Source organism: Pteronotus mesoamericanus, unplaced genomic scaffold (assembly GCF_021234165.1).
Source record: "Pteronotus mesoamericanus isolate MK-2021 breed Mesoamerican mustached bat unplaced genomic scaffold, CSHL_Meso_final contig_228, whole genome shotgun sequence".
NCBI lineage: Eukaryota > Metazoa > Chordata > Mammalia > Chiroptera > Mormoopidae > Pteronotus > Pteronotus mesoamericanus.
Window position 1 is genome coordinate 4,254,610 of NW_026555095.1, and position 22,506 is coordinate 4,277,115.

The 22,506-nt window shown below is 37.3% G+C and overlaps 1 protein-coding gene across 1 annotated transcript in view; it reads right to left on the reverse strand.

Moving 5' to 3' along the window:
- GAP43 (growth associated protein 43) overlaps window positions 1-22,506 on the reverse strand; it is a 98,937-nt gene that overhangs the window by 25,736 nt on the left and 50,695 nt on the right. Inside the window, exon 2 of the mRNA XM_054572298.1 lies at window positions 18,182-18,791. Coding sequence (XP_054428273.1) covers window positions 18,182-18,791 — 610 coding nt within the window. The remainder of the gene's footprint in view (window positions 1-18,181; window positions 18,792-22,506) is intronic.

Here is a 22,506-nt window from a genome sequence, read left to right on the forward strand (position 1 = left end):
CATGTGATCTATTTAATACTAACCACCACCAAGTTCAGTAATGAGGATATTATATTATGAAAAAACGCATGGCATAGAGCTTGTTAGGGAGCAGACCTCTGATTCAACAAATGACAAGTTTAATTCCAACACCTGTGGTCCTTCCCTTGCATACAGGCCTCCAAGGAAGAAAGTTGACTAAATCCATGGCTGTTGCAATTCTCTGGCTACTGTTGCAGTATCCACTAACTAATACACTTTTCTTTTGTAGTTCTTTATATTCTTTGAAATACTTTGGACTAGGCCCCAGAAAGATTTTTTTTTTAAAAAAAAGATTCTTTTTATTTAATGGGTGATTCTCCTCCACTATATTACCTATGGAAAGGTGACATGCTGTCCTTGCTTTATCTATCTCCAAATTGAAGATCTTCCCAGGGGATCTCCAAATAGGAAGAGTATCAAAATTTACTTCAGAATATCAGTAGAAAAGTACAACAAAATGATTAATTGAGGACTTATGCTGTACCAGGTTCTTTAAATATGTTACATTATTAAAATCTTACAACTGTTTGAGGGTAGCATTATTATCTCTATATTATGAATGAAGAGACTAGGGGTTCAACAAATCATAAAAGCCGCACAAGGAGAAGCCTGGAAGTGAACCCAGGACCGTCCAGTTCTAATACTGCTTCCATTTGGGTGTTCTGAGTAAAAACACAAAAAAATGTTTCTAAACTGTGCTTTGGAATCATAACATATTTGTATGAAAACAGACCCACATTTAAACTTGTGGGATAATGAGACAACTTTTCTTTTTATGCCTGGAAGCAAGCAGAGGCAGAATCTCGTCGCTTGGTTTGCTCAGGCAACAGTGACTGGAGACTGGTGCTGTGGAAGGACTCTAACAACAGTGAGCCTGGGGAGTGTGTGTTGGGGGATGAGAGAGGGAGTGGGTGTGTGGTGGGGGGATGCCTCTCCTTGGGGAGCTGGACCCCATCTGCCACTTAGACCTGCTCAAAGACAGAAAATCCATTTGCCAGGGAGCCCTCTAGGGCCTGCTTTTTGTGAAGTCAAGAAGAGTGCTAGAGGTGGGAAAACACCTGAAGAACTACATCTTTTGACCAGAGAGGAAAGTACATTTGTCCTGCCCATGCCAGACAGGGTGTTAGCTGCAGAGCTATAGGGAATCCACTTGGTGCCCAGCTCAGCACCTTTCCTCTGTTCTGCCCCTCACAGTCCTGCTTGTTGCATGCTTTCTCCTCTGTCTCTTTCCTACCTTCTCTTCTTCCTTGACTTCCTTCTGTATTCTTTCTGTCTCTAATACTTCCATTTCTGATCCTCTACTACTTTTGTTCTCCTTCTCTTTTCTCCCATTTTCTACCCCATTCTTCTTTCTATTTCCCCTTTCCTCTTCTTTCATGGCAAAGTCCCCGCCCACACCCCACTTGGTTCTTTGTAGGAGCCCAAACTTCTTTTCACACTCTACCTAATTTTCCTTTTAAGCTAACTGTCCTCATCCAGACTCAGAGTGCCTACATGCCTGGGTGAGATCCAGAAGTAGGTCCTGGAAAAGAGACTGCTAATTTATTAAGTCTGAAAGAGCTGGGTTGCAAGGAATAAATATGGTCAGTTGCCTGAAAAAATTTTAGCTCCTTTCGTGGGTTTTAAATTGGAAAAATGAAATGATTCTTTCCTTTCCTCAAACTGCTTATGAAAAGAACCCTCTCCATCGGTGAAATTCATATTATTAGTCACTTAGTGGGCATCCACAGAGGCCTGTGTGACAGGCTCTGTTCTGAGCACTGCTAATACCATGCGAAAGAATGCCAAGCCTTTGCCTTCAAGGAATGGAAAGTCTAGTGAGAAATAAGTAAGTCACTTTAAGTAGATATACTGTCATTTTAGGTACAAAGAGTGATATGAAAAATCCATGTAGAATTGATAGGGTTGTCAGGGGTGGTGCCGTTTTGGTAAATAGTGAGTGGATTCTCTGAGCAAGTGACATCCAATGGAGAGCTAAGTGGTAAGAGGTGGCTATGGGGAAATCAAAGGAGGAAGCAAAGGCAAAGGCCCAAAGCTGATTGTGTTCAGAGACTTTAAGAAGAAGTATGGCTAGGTCAGAGAGATCAAGCAGAAGTTAGATCACATGCAACCTTTTGGCTGTGGTAATTATTTAGATTTCTTTTAGGTTGTAAAAAGTAAGCATCAGAAGGTTTTAGGTAGGGTATCTATATGGAGAGATATAAGTATGTAGCTTTGCATGAGTGATCTTCAGGGTAGTCTAATAGAAATTAAAAGAATTAGCAGCAGCCTCTCAAACCCTAAGCCTAAGATTATCATGGCATTATTGGATCTACTGCTTTTACCCCAATGACTTGTTTCACATGATGTTAATCATTCAAGTGACATTATAATGTTGATATTCAGAGTTAAATAAAAGCTAGCCCCATTACCCATGAGTGTTTTCCTCCTAGGCATCCTTTTAGATAGGCACAAACAGCTATCATCCACTGGGGCTGAGTAATGAGAGAGAGAAAGGCGACAGATTTTTTTAGAGTTCTTGAGACAGATTTTGGGCTTTAACTTCCTAGAAATCTTAACTTTTGCGGACATTTCAAAATTTCATATATGGAATTCCTTAAGTGGTATTTTATCAAAGAGAATGTTTTGCTTATAAAATTATGTTGCAAACTGGACTTGATCTAAACAATGTTATTGCATTATTAATGTTTATTTTTCCTAAAGACTCAGAAGCCATGAATGTGGTAATTTTACTTAGCTTTGATTAGTACTCCCAAATAAATAACTTAACTTTCATTTGTTTATAATTTGTACTATAAAAAATTCTTTGAATTTGGATGATTCCTATAATATATCTGGGAAGGTTATCTGTTTATAAAAATAAACAATTGGAGTGAAGTATAGAGTGGATACCTGAATGAAAATATGATTTCTAAATTATCTTCCATTAAGTTTTAATCATGCCAAAATTCAAGGACTTTTGAAAATGGCCTTCAGTTACTTAAGAAAATTACTTAAGAAGAGTAATTTTCAATAATTATGTGTTAAAATGTCAATGTTTTACCAAGATCCAGAAACAGTCACTGGAGGACAGAGGGTTGCGTGATGGTGGAGCACTGGGTCTCAGCCCCACTGGCCTCTGCAAAACAACCCAAACCCACAAGCCACTCCTGAAGCCTTTGGAATTCCAGGGCTCCAAGACATAGTCCAAAATCCTCTGATTCAGGGGTTTCAAACAAGGCTTTAGAAAATAAAATTTCCTTGGGCTTATCTTTATAAAACATTTTTATAAATTATTTCTGCATAGTTTTAATATTACACAGAACCAAAGTAAACCAGAACATTGTTTAGAGGACCTAACACCACAGTTAGAGGTTACTCAGGCCAATTCCATCTGTGACTAAACAACCAGACTATAATATGAGGAGAGGGGGTCTTTTGACCTTTGAAATGATACACATCACCTACTTTACTCAGTGTGGTAGCATTTAACCGTACTCGTTGTGAAGAGCAGCTGCAGTAAGTGAGAGAGACTGATTTGGACCTGATGTTGACTATTTGTTGGCCACATGTAGAAAGTCATTCACAGAAAATTTCCTTAAATTTGTAATTTTCAAACTATATTTCACAGCCCAGAGAAAGTTTATTTAGAGGGGAAGGATATAAACAGAGTAAAAGGAGTTCTGGTCCTCTCTAGTCAACTCCATTTCCCCCTATCGTTCCATTCTCAACTAGATCAACTCTCTTTGGAAGATTAGTATACAATATGTATTACACACACACACACACACACACACACACACACACACATTATTTTTTAACAAATGGTACTCATGCTGAGAATTATAACTTTTTATTCTACCCTCTCTGAATTCACTATTTCACAATGTTTCTCCTAGAATTAAAAGCATCATTCTTGGTAAAAATTATTAGGACAAAAGAATCAACACTTCCTCTGCATTAGAGGTTTAAAACGTTAGCAATGCAGAGAAATCATCCTGAATAATCAACTGAAAATTAGCTGGAAAGGCGCCTTATAACCACGGGCAGAGAGAAGAAATCACTTCATTACAACGAGACTGGTAGAGAGTGTGGAGGAGGCGTGAGAGGGCTTGCTGGGCTCCCAGAGGTGGCGGCTGAAGTTCCAGAGGAATATTTCAGCAGCGGGGGGTTCCTCCTAAGAAGTGTGGGGTGTAAACCCTAAGCTGGGCTTCTCAGCCTACAGCACCAGAGCTGGAAAGAAATGTAGTTAACAGGCAACTGTGAAAAGCAGTGGGGTTTCTGTCTGCCAGGGAGAGATGACTGGAGACACAGAGAACCTCTTATAAGGCCAATGCACAAAATTTCATTTGCAGCCACTTACTCTGGGCTCTGGCACAGGGAGGGCAGTGTGGACTAGACACTTGAGGAGACTCTGAGATTGGTGGCTCTGGAGAGAGAACTGAAGAAACAACTGCCAGGATCCCTGTGCTGAGTCATTCCCCATACTGCAGAAGCCATCTTTCTCAGGCAGAGCACTCCTCTCCAAGTGCATCAACCTGAGGAGATGCAATAGCCCCGCCCCTGCAGGAATGATACTGCCCCACCCTGTGGAGCTTAAGCCAGGCTGCTGATTACAACCTGAGCCTATACCACACTGAGCATTGTAACAACTAAGATGAAAAATACAAAGAAGCAGCCAAAATGGGAAGAAAAAGAAACAGACCCCAAATGAAAGAACAAGAGAATTCTCCAGAACTAGATGAAATGGAAGGAAGAAATCTATCAGGAGAGAGTCCAGAGTAATGATTATAAGGATACTCAACAGCATGACAAAAAAAGATATGAACCTTAAAAAATGACCAGTCAGAAATAAAGAATGCACTATCTGAAATAAATAATATACAAGAAGGAATAAACAGTAGGTTAGATGAAGAAGAGGATTGAATCAGTGATTTGGAAGACAAGGTAGGAAAAAAAAAACCCAGGCAGAGCAGCAAAAACAAAACAGAATTTTTTAAAAATGAGTAGAGCTTAAGAAACACTTTGGACAACATGGAGGGTAACACCATCCATACCATGGGAATACCAGAAGGAGAAGAGAGCAAACAAGTGATTGAGAACTGATTTGAAGACATCATGACCAAAAACTTCCCTAATCTGATGAAGGAAAAAATCACACAAGTCCAGGAAACTTAGAGAGTCCCAAACAAGTTGGATCCAAATAGGCCTACATCCAGACACATCATAATTAAAATGACAAGGCTTAAAGACAAGGAGAGACTTCTAAAAGCTACAAAAGAAAAGCAGGTAGTTACATACAGGGAGCACCAATTAGACTGTCATCTGATTTCTCAACAAAAACATTTCAGGCCAGGAAAGAGTGGTGTGAAATATTTAAGGTAATGAAAAGCAAAGACCTACAACCAAGGTTACTTTACTCAGTAAAGCTATCATTTAAAATTGAAGGAAAAATAGCTTCCCAGACCAAAAAAAACCCAAAAAACAAAAAACTAAAGAAGTTTGTTAACACCAGATCAGTACTGCGACAAATGTTAAAGGGCTTGTTAATAGAAGAAGGAAAAGAAGAGAAAGGAAAAAGAAACCTAGGAAAATAGTCTAAAAATAAAATGGCACTAAATACGTTTCTATCAATAATCACCTTAAATGTAAATGGCTTAAATACTCCAATCAAAAGACTTAGGGTAGCTGAATGGATAAGAAAACAAGCTATATATATATATATATATATATATATATATATATATATATATTTCCTCCAAGAGACCCATCTCAGATTTAAAGACACACACAGACTAACAGGAAAGGGATGGAAAAAGATACTTCATGCAAATGGAAAGGAAAAAATGATGGGGTAGCAGTACTTATATCCAACATAGTAGACTTTAAAACCAAGGCGATTGTAAGAGATGTTGAAGGGCACTACATAATGATAAAGGGAGCAATCCATCAAGAGATATAAACCTAGTAAACGTTTACACACCGAACACTGGATCACCTAAGTATATGAAGCAAATTTTGATGAACATAAAGGGAGACATTGATAGAAATACAGCCATAGTTTGGAATTTTAACATGCCATTGACTTTATTGGATAGATCTTCCAGACAGAATATCAACAAGGAGACAGTAGCCTTAAATGACACACTAGACACACTTGATTTAATTGATATCTTCAGAGAATTTCACCCCAAAGCAACAGCATATACATACTTTTCAAGTGCATATGGAATGTTTTCTAAGATAAACCATGTGTTAAGACACAAAACAAGTCTTAATACATTTAAGAAGACTGATATCATATCCAGCATCTTCTGTGACTACAATGCTATGAAACTAGAAATCAGTCACAAGAACACTGAAAAACACGCAAAGACATGGAAGCTAAATAACATGCTATTAATGAAGGGGTCAATAATTAGATCAAGGAAGAAAACAAAAGGTACCGTGAATAAAAATGACACATTCAGAATCTGTGGGATATGGGGAAAGCAACCTGAAGAGGGAAATTCATAGCATTACAGGCCTGTCACAAAAGGAAAGGAAAGGGAAGGGAAGGGAAGGGAAGGGAAGGGAAGGGAAAGAAAAGAAGAGGCTCAAATAAACTATCTATCTTCACACTTAAAGGAATTTGAAAATGAACAACTAACAAACCCCAAAGTGACTAGAGGGAAGGAAATAATAAAGATTAGAGCAGAAATAAATGAAATAGAATCTAAAATAATGATGCAAAAGATCAATGAATCCAAGAGGTGGTTCTTTGAAAAGATAAACAAGGTTGACAAATCTTTAACCAGGCTCATCAAGAATAAAAGGAAAGGACCCAAATAAATAAAATCAGAAATAAAAGAGGAGAAATAACAACTGACACCAAAGAAATACAAAGGAATGTAAGAAAATATTATGAACAACTATATGCCAACAAATGGGACAACCTGAATGAAATGGATAAACTCCTATATACATAAAATCTTCCAAAACTAAATCAAGAAGAATCACAATCTGAAAAGACAGTTGAAAAAATACACCTAATAAAATTGATGCAGTTATCAAAAGACTCCCAACAAACAAAAGTCCTGGACTAGAAGGCTTCACAGGTGGATTATACCACACATTCTGAGAACTAGCACCTCTCCTTCTCAAACTATTTCATAAATTTCAAGAGGAGGGAAGTCTCCCAAACTCATTTTATAAGGGAAGAATTATCCTAATTCTAAAATCAGATAGACACTACAAAAGAAGAAAATTATAGGCCAATATCCCTGATGAACATGGACACTAAAAATCATCAAAAAATATTAGTAAACAAAATAACAGCAGTGCATCAAAAAGATCAAAAACCATGATCAAGTGGGATTTATTCCAGAAATGCAAGTTTGGTACATTTGCAAGTGAGTAAATGTAATATACTACATAAACAAAATGAAGGATAAAAACCACATGATCATATCAATAGATGCAGAAAAAGCATTTGATAAAACCTAGCATGCATTTTTGATAAAAACTCTCAACAAAGTTGGAATAGAGGGAACATACTTATACATAACAAAGGCCATATATGACAAACCCACTGCCAGCATCATATTCAACAAGCAAGAGCTACAAGAATTCCCCTAAAGATTGGAAACAAAACAGGATGTCCACTTTCACCTCTCTTTTTCAACATAGTACTGGAAATCTTAGCCAGAGCAATCAGACAAGAAGAAGAAATAAAAGACATCCAAATTGGAAAGAAAGAAGTAAAATTATCTTTATTTGCAGATGACTTGATACTGTACATAGAGGACCCCAAAAATTCCACCAAGAAATTACTAGAACTGATAAATGAATTCAGTAAAGTAGAAGGATAAAAAATGAATATGCAGAAATCAGTTGCATTTTTATATGCCAATAACAAAATAACAGAAAGGAAAATTAAGAAAACAATCCCATTCATAATTGCTTCAAAAAGAATAAAATACCTAGGAATAACCTAACCAACATGTAGAAGACCTGTACTTGGAAAATTATGACACTGAAGAAATTGAAGAAGATATAATTAGTTGGAAGCACATACCATGTTCATGGGTAGGACGAGTTAACATTATTAAAAGGTCCATACTGCTCAAAGAAATCTATAGATTTGACACAATTCTTATCAAGATTCCAATGATATATTTTATAGAACTAGAACAAATATTTCAAAAACTTATATGGAACCACAAATGGCCCCATGTAACAAAAACAATCCTGAGAAAGAACAAAGTTGGAGGAATCATGCTACCTAACATCAAACTATACTATAAGGCCATCACAATCAAACCAGCATGGTACTCGTATAAACACAGACACAGATCAATGGAACAGAATAAAGAGTACAGAAATAAACCTACGCCTTTATAGTCAATTAATGTTCAATAGAGGAAGCAAACACATACAATGGGCTCAAGGTAGTCTATTCAATAAATGGTGCTGGGAAAATTGGACAGATATATGGAGAAAAATGAAATTAAATTAGACCATCTTCTTATACCACACACAAGAATAAATTCAAAATGGATTAAAGACTTAAATTTTAGACCCAAAACCATAAAAATCTTAGAAGAAAACATAGGTACTAAAATCTCAGACATTGTTTGTAGCAGCGTTTTATCGGATATATCTCTCCCAGCATGGAAACAAAAGAAACAATAAACAAATGGGACTATATCAAACCAAAAAGGTTTGCACAGAAAAAAAAGTCATCAACAAAATAAAAAGACTACCCACAGAATGGGAAAACATATTTGCCAATACATCTGATAAGGAGTTAATATCCAAAATTTATAAAGAACTTAAAATACTCAAAACCAAAAAAATAAATAATTCATTTAAAAATGGGAAAGGGACCTGAATAAACACTTCTCCAAAGAGGACATAGGGAGGGCCAGTAGACATATGAAAAGATGCTCGACGTCACTAATTATCAGAGAAACACAAATTAAAACCACAACGAGATATCACCACACACCTGTCAGAATGGCTATCATCTATAAATCAACAAACAACAAGCACTGGCGAGGATGTGGAAAAAGGGGAACCCTCTTGCACTGTTGATGGGAATGCAGGTTGGTGCAGTCACTATGGAAAGCAGTATGGAAATACTCAAAAAATTAAAAATGGATTTGTCTTTTGACCTGGCAAACCCACTTCTGGGGATATATCCAAAGGAACTCAGAACACTAATTTGAAAGAACATAAGCACCCCTATGTCCATTTCAGCATTATTTAAAATTGCCAAGTCATAGGAGCAGACCAAGTGTCCATCAGTAGATGAGTGGGTTAAACAACTATGGGACCTTTACACCATGAATACTAGTTGGCCATAAAAAAGAAGAAAGTTTTACCCTTTGTGACAACATGGATGGACCTGGAGAACATGCTAAGTGAAATAAGCCAGTCAGAGAAAGACAAATACCATATCGTTTCACTCCCCTTGAACTAACAAGGAAAACGGGGACAGACTCATAGAGAGCTGGATGACAGCTAGAGGCAGGGAGAGGTTAGGGAGTGGAGGAATTGATCAAAAAGGAAAAAAGATTCATGGACATGGACAACAATGTGGTGATTGCTGGGGGTAATGGTAATGAGACTAAATGGTAATGGAAAAAATACAATAAAGATTAAATTAAAAAATAAAAATAAAAAGTCTGCAATGTCGCAGTTCAATCCACTCAGATTTCATCTCTGAAAAGATAAAAAAAATTAAAAAAAGGAAACCTCATTGAAAAGGTGCAGCTCAAATCATACTTGTGAGTACAATAGATTAATCCTTTCAGTAACAATTATTTTCCCAATTGAATAGCAAGTACAATTCCAGATTTTACCCATTTCCTTAACTTTTAATAAATGTCCAATGCATAACAGAAACCACTGCAAATGTTAAAACTAATCTCAAGGCTTCACATGCATATGCGTATATGTAGGTGAGTGCTATAAATAGATATTTATGTGCTTCTGTACTGATACATTGTTTAGGAGCTGATAATTAGTGCTCCAGTATTTTAGAGTTACAAAAAATAAAGTTTATTAAATCATTAAAACATATTGATATGGGGTATGATAGAGCTGACTCATATTGGCTACTTGAGAGCATTACTTCCCAACTGTGTGTTCAGTGATAACTCATAGGTAGCTTGAAATCAGCCATGGGGATATTTATAGTATAGAGATTGTCAAACACTATTAATCAGGGCTCTTTGAGCTTTGGGTATTTTTTTCTTTTTCTTTATTTTTTTACTTTTTTGGAGAGCCAGTTTACTGACACACAACTGCAGATATCTGATAAAGCTGTTGATCATAATGATTTATGTTTGTTTGGTATTTTTTTTATATTGTAACATATACCCATGTTCAATCATGATGCACCTCAGGACAAATGGCCAGACAATGACTAAAATGAATACTATAGGGAGAGACTGGGGAAGAGAAATATTATTCTGTACTACATAGAAATGTGCTAATGCTCAATCTAACAGATATTTCAATTTACCTCTGTGAAAGAGGCTCCTGATGTGATAAACAAGACTCTTGTATACATGAGTATACAAGATACATGATCTTGTATACATGATATACAAGAGTCACAGCCTAATCTTGAATATGAAAAACAATTTCTTCATTTGTTGATTGGCATTCCTGCAAAAACCTGTTTTATCAGCATAGTAGGAAAATAGAGATGGGTTTCTCCTCATAGCAGTTCAAAAGCAATGTAGTTTAACAACTGTACCAATTTTGTATCAAGACCACTATTAATGTCCTACAAATACAGTGGTACATCTTAAATGGCTGATTTTTGGTTAGGGTAGAAAGCACAAATAAAGAATTAATTAGAAAGTGGCAGGGTTTTGCTTTATTTTTTTACTCTCTCTCTTTTATTTTTAACTAGCAAGGAAAGGATGCTGACTTGTACTTTCAAATGAAAGCCAGGTTCTCCTATCAACCTACTGTAGTTAAGCCATCCATGTTAAAGAAGAAAAAAGGGAAACAGAAATCTTCCATTGTTGCTACTCTTTCTAAAAGGATCTAACTATTTCAATGGGGAGAATGCTGCAACCACATTGCTAAACTCTGGCTTTGTTAGCCCTTATATTGGCCTGGAGACAGTTTTACAAAGTGGGGTCCTGTCTGTCTTTTTTGTCAAATACATGATAAGTTGCTTCAGTTACAGTTTCTACGTGGGAGAAAACCTGTTCAACTTCCTATGCCAATGTCCTCTATGGTCTGTAGACTGAATGGCTCACAAGCTGTACACAAATTATGTTTATACTCTTGTGGGAAAAAAGCAACAGAAATGGGAAAGCCTATTTTCTGGTGTCTGTCCTAACACTGTTGGTTTGGAAATGTATTAACAATTCATCCTATAGTGGGGCACAGCAGGTTCAGGAGACTCTTAACACCTTGTAAAGATTACTTAAACATGTCAAATGAGGAAAAGGAGCCAAGAAACCTGGCAGATCATTCCTTCCCTGGGTGTACCTGTCACACACTGGCAAGAGCCACATACACAGGTCATTCATGGAGCTGGAATGAAATTAATCACCTGCTTTCAGAAGGCGGCAGCCTTGGTTTCCTCTAGTTCTCAATATGTTTCTAAGCATAATGCAAAATGCTCACATTGGTCTATGAAGCTCTAAATGGTTTGAAATCTGGCTACCTCAAGCATGATGAATACCCCTGAGTAACAACACAACCTTCCAGTTCTGAAACAGCAGAAAGGTTGATAGCAGCACAGCTTTCTGTGTGAGCAAGTGTCTGCCGCTTCTTGTCACTTAGAATCTGCATATAAATTTAGAATGTGTCATTACATGGGCATTATTGAAATGGTGGTGATTTTGAGATTCTCTGTCCAACATTTTTGTTTTATAAAAGGAAAAACTCATACTCAAAGAGCTCAAGGAATTTGCCTGCCCGGGGGTTAAAGGCTGTATAGTCTGTTAGACTTTCTCCACTATAATAACATGGTTCATTCATTCTTAACTCATTCATCAAATATTTACTATCTCCTTTTTTCCCATCATTGTTATAAGTGCCAGGGATTCAACAATAAACAAAACATAGCATGGAGCTACATTTTTTGACCAATGGTTAATCTTCAATAGCTACTGCTGAATTGTGATTAATTTTTTTTTTGAATGAGGTTTTTTGTGCGTGTCTCTGTGTGTTTTGTTTTTTGTAAAAAGTACCCATTTTCATTAAGTACTTCTTGTCCTTCAAGACTCAGTGATGGTAACCTCTACACCAATAAGTCTTCCTGGACTATTTTCCACTAATTAGCCTAAGCAGAACTTTACTTTTCAGATATTTCACCATAGATAGCCTTAGTCTCAACTTTGAACTCTCCCCAGTTCATTGTAGATTTACAAACAGAGCTGGCCTAAAATAATTTGCAGAATATGAATGAGAACCAAGGTACCTTTGATTTTAGGTGGTATTTAGTCTTCTATGCTGAAAATACAGAGCATGTGCATTATATACATCCTATAAGATACTGGATCAATTAAAAACATAATACTATTCATTATCCTTATGAAAACAATTTGTGGGCAATTCTTTTTAAGAAGCCCAGAAATAAATTATTTTGGCTTAGAGAGCCAAGTGTTATTGCTCTGAGATCAAAAACTGACTAAAGCTTTTTCAAAGAAAGAAGTGATTCAAATATTCTTGATTATCTGAGGTTCAGCATCTAATTCAGTCATTTTTTTATGGCACAAAATTTAAACATGACTAAGAGAGCTGGCAAAACTTACATATCTTTTCAAACATTCCCTTCTTCTTTATGCATGCTAAGAATCTTGGGAGATCTTCAAGGGCTCAGATCTTGTGGTTTAACCAGCACCACTGGCTTCCTTCTTCCCTTTCTTTTATGCATAGTTACAGAAAACTTTTCATTCTTTATGTAGTGAAGCTATCTATCATTATAAAAACAAAATGAAAGTGATGGCCATACAATGCTTTTAGTCCATTAATTTAAGTGCTCTGCTCTCTCTCCATGTTTAGCCAAATGGACTGACTGTGTAACACTTCCTTCTTTTGGTTCTTTCTCCTCCTCCTTCTGGGCTTGTGTGTGTGCACATGTGCGTGGAGGGAGGAAAGAGAAAAAATATTTGGTAAATATGCATTACATCTGAAACATACTCTATGTTTTTAAGAAATTGTTGTTTGATTTTCAGTTCCAAATACAGTTCTAATGCTTTGTAATTGTAGGAGTTACTTACATGTCATTCTGTTTCCTTGCTTCTTTATAAGAAGATAGTAGTTATTTAATATGAGTTGTGAAAGAAACAGACCAAAAGCCTCACAATATGAATTTCTTGATTCTAAAACACATCTTATCTTCTCTATACTTACAATTTTTTAATTGAAGAGATAGAGAGTGCTCTCTAATCTGTCCTATTAAGTTCTTCATATCGTTTTAGTTATAAATATAAAGATATCAGGGTCTTTCGAAAATGCACTTGCCAAAAGAGGGGAGGGATGTCAACGTGAATTTTAAGATATTAATTTTTAAAATCCAAATTTAGGGTAGGAATCACCTGGAATACATGAAATTACTTTCACCTGGTTGAGATCTGAAAATTTCAGTTTCTAATTTTTAGTTCTCCCAGCATATTTAATGGAGTCAGTAGTACTCTTATTAAGAACCACCTATTTCAGATGATCTTTACAGCTCTTAGGCCTAGTAAAACAGTACTTAAAGGATTTTCAAACTAAGAACTCTTGACTCAGAACTTTTAAATATTCCCAATCACTTTGGGGGAATGGGGCTTTGAGGGCACTATAACCAGGAATTATGGTTATTTACTAGATACCCATCTGTAAATGTGAGTCTTTAATGCCCAATTATACAAATGAGGGGGGTGTTCTTAGATTAGGACAGAAAGTTGGAGTTCTTAGGCATCTCTCTTGTCTTTGTTTCTTCCAGAGTAGTACTCATGGTGTCAAGGTTTAATATGTGGTCTCCGTATTTAGGCTGTCAAGATTCAGCTCCTGGTTCTGCTATTTTGCTAGCTGTTGACAGTGATTAGGAACCACCATCTCTCTAAACCTCAGATCCCTCACCTGTAAAAGGAAAAGGGGAAATTACAGTACTTATATCATAGAGTGGTTCTGATGGTTAAATGTGATAATCTCCACATAGCTCTTAGCACAGGGCTTGCCAGTTAATAAATGTCTACGAAGTACCACCAATTATAGAAACTTTTTATTTTAAACCTTGAAAAAAATCCTTAAAAACCAACTATTCTAGACCTTGTTCTTGAAGATGAAACAACTGAGGACCAGAGAGAAGCAGTGGCTTGCCTAAGATCCCACAGCTGGGCGGTAGGAATATTAAGGACTAGAACCCTGGGTCCAAGGTTCTTTCCTCTGCATTATCTTCCGGGGCATGCAGGACAGAGAATGCCCAAGGCAAGTCTTGGATGACATTTTCAACAATAATTAAAAAGTGTCACAACTGATAAGATAAAGAAAAAAATGCAAGAATTGAGATAAAACATAGCGCCTTAAAAGAGAGATAAAGAACTGCAGGGCTGAAGTTAAGAAGATTTAGATGTCTACCAATTTGACCCCTGTTTTGTTTGACTGTGCTTGTGGGCACAAAACCTATTTCATTTGCCCCCAATTTCAGAATGTAAAAGTACAAAGAAAAATATTGTCAAATGCTACGGGATTGTTGTCAAGAAAAGTAAATAAAAATTATTGCTCTAGTAATATAAAAGTGCACCATAAAAGCTTAATAATCAGCAGTATTTAAGCACCATGCCACTGAGTACCTGACAGGCACCCATGTTTTATAGACACCATTTATGGACTTTCAAAATCCAGATTTCACTCTTTATGAGTGGTGTGTAAATTTAGGAAGTGGTTGAAACCACATTTCAAATCAAAATGGTCTATGAGGCATTCTGCCAAATAAGCATAAATATCCTCGGGAAATCTCACATCTAACACAGAGCTCAGTGAAAGGGGGTCTAGATTTTGGAGAGAGAAAAGTGGTATAACTGGTTACTTTGAGTCTTAGCAAAACATTGTTCTGGGGAACAAAAAGAATTTCCCCAAATACAGAGATAGGCACTGAGTAGGTCACTTTCTTACACATAATTATCATTCCAGAAACTGTATATTTTGCATCTATTCTTTTGGCTAGTAATTCAGCTATAGAGACACACACTCTGTAAAAATGTTTTTATAGCATGTATCAAACTGCAAGAAACACCAGTTCATTCATATTATTTCCCACAGTGCCTTGGCACAGAGAACACTCTATACCTGTTTGCAGAATTTAATTGAGTTGAGATTATTACTGTGAATGTTTCCAACACCACTCCCTGAATTTCATCCTATCCCCACTACCAAATGAGAACTCTTTAAGATCAGCAAGCACATCTTACTCATCTTTGTGACCCCAAGGCCTGCCACAGTAGAAAGTTAATATAAATGGAAAGAAAAAAAGGAAGAGAGAGCAAGGTAAAATAAGCAGTATTTTATACTTTATAAAGCATTTCCATATATATTAAAGCAGGGATCAGATTTGGTCTAAAACTTTTGACTAAATTATTGTCTCGAATTCTCTCTTTCGACTTGTTTTGCGCCAACCCCACTCCACCTTCTCAGATTATCTCTCTGTACCCTACCAGGAAACCCAAAATTAGCATCCATTTCCAAACAGTAGAACCTAACTAGAAATATTATTTTAACCTGGACTGGAAATAAATCCAACGGGAGATAGAAGAAAATGCTATTCAGGGCCTCTGGCAATTTGGGCCAGAGATGCTGTGATAGCTCTCCTTGTCACCTCTACTTTCTGTGATTCCATGAAACTCACTATATCTGGGTAATTTGTGCTCATTACACACAGCAGGGAAGGCTAATAGATACATCAGTCCAGAGAGAAACTATAGGCAGCATTTCAGGATCAAACCCAGAGGACATTGCTTAGCCAAAGCTCAGAAACAATGTAAGAAACAATGTAAAATAAATTGGTCTTTATGATTATGTTCAAGTTGAACTTTACCTACACCTTCAATTATCTGTAAATGCACATAATAAGATCAAGCTAATGAGATATTTTTCAGCCAGAACTTGTAAAATTTAGGACGGAGCACGATCTCTATTTGTTTTTCCTTACCAGACACATTTTTAATCAAATAAACAAGTAGAATAAGCATGGTTACAGGAGGATTATATGAGCCAGTGAACAAATTATCTATACATTAAATCTAGTAAATTTTTATTCATTCAATATTTGACATTTATTCAGCATATACTACATACTCAATTAATTTAGATTATCATAACCTGAAGAATAATAAAACTAAATGTTCTCCAAATATATTATATTTTAGACTTTTCGTTGATTTAAAAAGTCCTTCTTTCTATTAATCCACATCATTGTTATATATCTAAAATCACATCATGTCTTTCTGTCTTTGCTCACAACTTTAGAAATCCCTGTTTAAAAGTATGGTCTGAGCAATGTCAAATGTTTTCTATTATTTTAAAAGTATGATTAATTTCTAAGATTTGTGAAAACATGCAGAAGGTAGTCTGTCATACTCAAAATGATTTCTAGCCATCATATCTGAGTCTAAAGTCCTCAACCTAAAGAAAAGTAATTAACAAAGTTTGTTTTGCTGAGTGAATTAAAATGCATAGCCTATTCTTTTCCACATGCTTTATCTTGTCCAGGAAAAAAAAATTCTCATCTTCTTAACCCCAAAGTCTGGCCCCTGAGGCAAGTATGTAGTTAGAATAAAGATTGACAATGAGTCACTGATAAAAAGAGGCATGTGATTTATCTCAAGCTAGAGAATGCTAATGATAATATAACCTGGCTTCTTACAGAAAGTTGAGGTAAGAAAGAGGTTTAACTGAAAATATTTAGAATAACCATCTCCCATCTCCACCATCTAATTTGGGAAAACAGAAGTAAAAGGAAATGTACAATAATTACTTTCTCAATATAATGGTCAGATGTTAAAACACTTCTCAAAGCATCCTCATGGAGTAAGTCCTTTCCCAAGACACAATGTGGTCCAGTCTAAATTCGGGTCCTTGGACACATGGGTTAAGTCCATGAAGTTCTAAAGGAGTAAACCCAATTCTTTTAACTGTCACAGAAGCAAATTTCCCTTCAAGGTCTTTGTGGCTGAAAGGTGTTCATGAGTCATGCTAGGCTAGAGAAAGACCGTGGAGACTATTGGGCTCCTTCAGCACTGTGGGTGGGTAGCTGGGGTGAGGGGTGTGTCTAGTCTCCAGTGGTAAAAGCCTGTTAAATTTTTCTTGCTTTTGTAATGCTCTATTTCAACTCCGCACAAGCTCTTTAGCAATAATAGTGAAAACACTCCAATTTTCAAGTAAGAGCTCCAAATCAACGAAAATCCAGAACATTTTGATAATCATAGTCAACACACAATTATTTATGCATATGGTAGAAAGTAGCTTCTATAATAAAATGATAATTTATGTTTAACTTCATAATATGTTCTATATTTGGAGTTTTTCTTTTGTTTTTGAAAACATCAACAGACTTATTTCTCTAATTAGTTTGACCCCAATTAATGATACAATTAGCATTCTCTGAGCATACAAATATATATGCACACTACTCACTATTTGATGATAGGGAGAATGCCCAGTAACATATTGTAGGATAAGGGAAAGGTGGTCTGAGATTATGTGCTTGCTGCTGGCAATTCACAAACTAGATCATCTGAATTAATAAAGAGTTGGCTATACTTGTAACAGGCACTTCCTAGAGCCAAATACTCTCACTAGCTAAATCCCATTCAAAAAATATATGTGGCCTCAGTAATTACTTATTAACCTAAATCTATCCTGCACACAGAATATTGTTTTTTAAACTAGGATTATCTAGTTTTCCTGGTTATGCTAATCCTATTTATAAGATAATTGCCAGCTCTTCCTAGTCCTGGCAGAGTTCTCTCTGAGGCTTGGAGTCATTTGGGATATATGTGGCCAGAGTTCGTTCTTATCCTGCCCTTTTGGGGAATTAAACACAGCTTTCCTTAATTTCCTGAAAACACCTTCTAATCTAGACTTTTCCCCTTTCCCTTGATGGCCCAGGTGGCCTGGCCTTCCAGAAGGCTCCCGTGCACTAACCCCAACCCCCTCATGGCCTCTGACCCTCACCGTTGCTCACCTATCTTGTCCTCAGCTTGGCTGCTCTCCGAAGTTTCCGTTGGAAGCTGGGTTGTTGCCTTGGTGGCAGCATCTTCTGCAGCAGGGATGGCGGCAGCAGCAGCAGTGACAGCAGCAGGCACATCGGCTTGTTTAGGCTCCTCCTTGGCTGGGACATCTTCTGCCTTGGAGGACGGCGAGTTGTCAGTGGAAGCTTTAGTGGCACTTTCTGTCTCAGCAGAGCTGGCCTTCTCCTCTGAGGGGGCAGGGGCCTGGGGGGTTGCCTGCTCTGCAGCAGCAGCTGAGGCACCCTCCCCCTTCTTCTCCTCGGAAGGAGTTTCTCCTGCTTTGCCGGGCTCCTCAGGCTTGGGGCCAGTGGCTGGGGCTGCCTCAGTGGTAGTGGGACCTTCTCCCTCCTTCTTCTCCGTGGCACCAGCAGCAGGGGTGTCATCCTTCTTCTCACTCACCTCAGCCTCAGCAGCTTGGGCATCTCCCTTCTTCTCTCCTTTGAGCTTTTTCCTTGTTATGTGTCCACGGAAGCTAGCCTGAATTTTGGTCGCGGCCTTATGAGCTTTATCTTCTGGTTTGATGCCATCTTGTTCGATCTTTTGGTCCTCATCGTTTTTTTCAACCTTCAAGGAGAGAAGGGGGGAAAAAAGGAGAGATGGGATGATATTATTTTTCCCCTGCAGATCACAGGATTTAACAAATATTTATTGAATAATTTATACTGTGCCAAGCACAGACATCAACAATTCTGTGGAAATTCAAATTAAGCCTCCTCTCTCTCCATCGTGGAGAATTGGGTAGAGAACACATTATTTTGTGGGAAAACTTCATATCCTTTTGACCTTGCAGAACCGCTGGCATTATTTTATATGTATCTCTTTCCATAGCTCAATGTCTCTGCATTGCCAAACTTCAACCAGCCTCTCTATAGATGTACCTTGGCAATTCAATTCACACCCACCCTAGGTTTTAATTGAAGGGCTCTGAAACATATTGTTTTTTCAGGGTTTCTGAGAGCTCTGTGCAAAACTTCACATTTAAAAAATACTTCGACAAAGTCTTTTTTTTTCCCTAAGACTTCAAGTCTAGTCAAGAAATCAATAGCTTCAGGACAAAAAGTATGGTAAAGGTTTAGACAACAAATTCTATCAAGGTTTTGTATAAACTGCAAAACAGTTCCAGAGTTTTTTGTTCAGAATATGACAATTCAGAATGCTGGTCACAAAATGATTTCTACTTTCCCTTGTGTGTAGTCCAACATCAGTAATCAACACACTATATCTTCACAATTTGAAGACAGAAAACAGCCATTATTTTTGAGTTTTAAAAAAAGAATAGAAAACACCATTTCTACCTTTGAAAAAGCAGCATATATTTACCAAATCACAAACTCTTATTCCCAAAGCAATTTAAACCTAAAATTAGTTTTATATTATCACCAATAGAGTCATACTAGTACTGAAAGCAAGAGACTAGAATACAAAATTTTTATCATTTGATAACATTTATCACGTAACATGCTGCAAATGATATTTTTCCACAAGGAAATTAAATCAGAGGATAGGAATAGAAGGTATAGTCATGGAGAGAAACATGTAGGCAAGCACCCAAATTCTATGTAGCTCCATTGCTCACCATGGTGCCCCAATGTGGTTACTTATAGTCCCCATGTATTCCTTCCTTCAACTTTAAAGCACATAACTTTTGTGAACATTGTTCTGAGCACTAGGGAAATACAACAGTGAACAATGCAGGAACTTTCTTTCAAAAGACCAATAATAAAATAGTGCTTATTATGTACCAAGTCCTGTGGTTGCCCCCAATCTTTACCTTGGCCTGACCATGGCCTTTGCTCCAGTTGAAGTGCTAAGCCACAACAAGCCAACACAATGGTATGTTTTTCACCTGTCATACCAGCTCTGCTCCAGTGACCTAGATCCAGCTAATCATGGTGTAGGCCTGCCTGACATAATTTGGACAAGCATATGAGCCTACTGCTATGTAGGCACATCAACATGTAGTGGATATGCAAATATATTTTTTAAAATAAGCTACATGTGGGAACAAAAGCAGGGCTGACAATTTTCCAGTGAAATTCAGGACAAGTTTTTCTTCTTCCTCAGGTAACTGTGTGTGTGTCCATACAAAGAAACGAGTGTATGAAAAGTGTTTTGCAGAGGCTCAGCCTGCTCCCTCTTCCCAGCACCATGATGCCACCCTGTTCATTTTTCTGATGCACTACCACCTTCCCTATCCTGCTGCTCTTGATGACTCCTACTGGGACACACACAGCACAATCTGGGGCACGGGAGCAGCTGTACCTGCCAGGAGCTCTCTGCTCAGAGATGGAAGCCTGACCCTGTTAAATTAACAGTTGTAAATGGAGCACAGAGCCAAGATGCTGTTAATTTATTTTACTCTATCTTGAGCTTTCTGAATGAGGCACCATCATACATGACAGGACATCTGCACTTGGGCATTGATGCCAACTGGTTCTTTAATACAAATCCTGCTCCTTGGAAAGCAGACAAGCCAACTATCTCAGAGTGGGCAGGGGTGCAGGAAAGAGCCTCTGGTAACTCAAAAAAACTACAATTTTAGAATCCCCCTCCGTTTTAAGGGCATGAAGCAAAAGAGATGAAACTCAAAGCTGGAAAGCATAAAGATGAGGAAGCCAAGAATCTGAATGATATAAAGAAAGAAACTGTACATGGATAACAGAAGAGCTCCTCTCAATGCTTCTGTCCCCACTTCAATTTCTCAGGTCATCTGCCACTTTAACTTTCTAAATGATTAGGACTTAAGCTTCTGTACACAGCCTCTATGTTAAAAATGACTGTATAGAAAGGCTCAGGCCGCACTTGGGTGCCAAGATTGTGGGATCAGGCTCACCTAAACAGTCCAGGAGTGTGAGAAACACAAGAGAGAAAGGGGTGGGCAGGAAGGAAAGAATTATGAAAGACCAGAGTTAGGAGTGAGAGGTGAAGATTATTCTGTAAAAGCTAGGTGCCCAGGTGGATTGGTCCACCCAAAGAGGTGCTCAAAGTAATCCATGGGCATGTAGCTCATCCTGGACAAACAGGCTGCACCATTTGACATGATTAGAGATATGAAAAACTGGATTTTAGAGATTGATTGCAAAAAGACAATTATTACAAATTTTTCAGATAGAGGGAGACAGAGACATAAAAAACGGGGGAAAGGAAAATAGGAGAAGGGAAGCAAGGGCAGGGGAGGGAAGGAGAGAGAACAAGTGATGAGAAGGGAGCAGTGGGGATGCAAAGGGCAATAGGATGGAAATGGAGGGAAGAAATCAGCCCAAAATGAAGTTAAACTTAAGTGATTAAACAGAGACATATAGAAAGGAACATATTTTAAGTAAAAACTGGATTGTAGCTTAGACAGTTCCAGATTGTGTGTGTCTGTGTGAGTGTATGTTTTGTACCTGTAATTGATTCTATTAATTAGCCTAAATTAGAAGTTGTTTTCTGGTATAATTCCTTTCACAGTACTGGAAGTAATTGAACTGAGTATATGTATATTTTGTAGAGAGATGACAAGGAGGAAGAGAACCTTTCCTAAGAGTAGCTGTGGGGAGAACCTTAACATGTTAAGCCAAATAGATGTTTCCTCAACTAGAAATAGAAGAGCTTACCTAAGACAAAAAATTTTTGAACCCAGGGAAACCAGAGATCACTCAGTACATTTAGCACAACTTTTTCAGTTTCTGAAAAAAAAAGCCACAATGGCCCTGAAAAGTTATCCTGCCTAAATTCATACAATGAGTCAGTCAGTCAGTGGCTCAACTTGTATTTGAACCCAAGTCCTCTCCTTTCCCACCCAAACCCAAGACCAATTTTATTGCTTCAATGATCTGGAATACCTCGGTTTTCCTTGTAGCAAATAATCCATAAGTATCCTCTTAACATTCTCATCTATCTATTCATTTAACAATACTGCCTGCCTATGTTAATAAGCAGATAGATAGTGTATCTACCCACACAGGACACACAGGATTCTTTTTTAAATATTTTTTTGTTAAAATAACTTAATAGTACTTTAACAATCAATATTTTACAGTGTATTCACAGTAGACACCTGATCTTATACTTACTTATCTTGTAGAGTAAGGCATATAGACTAAACATGTAAGTTATAGATGGAAGAGGTCCATAAAAAGAGAAATCTGGTATTTAATGGCTAAAGAATCAGTTCATAAGTCTTATTAAAATAGATTTATTTTTATACTCAGCCTTTCTACAAATAAGCTTTGTGCTAAGCTCTGGTGTCTTCCAAGGGAATTTAAAGGTGCTTTCATTTTTTATATGGGACTGTTGC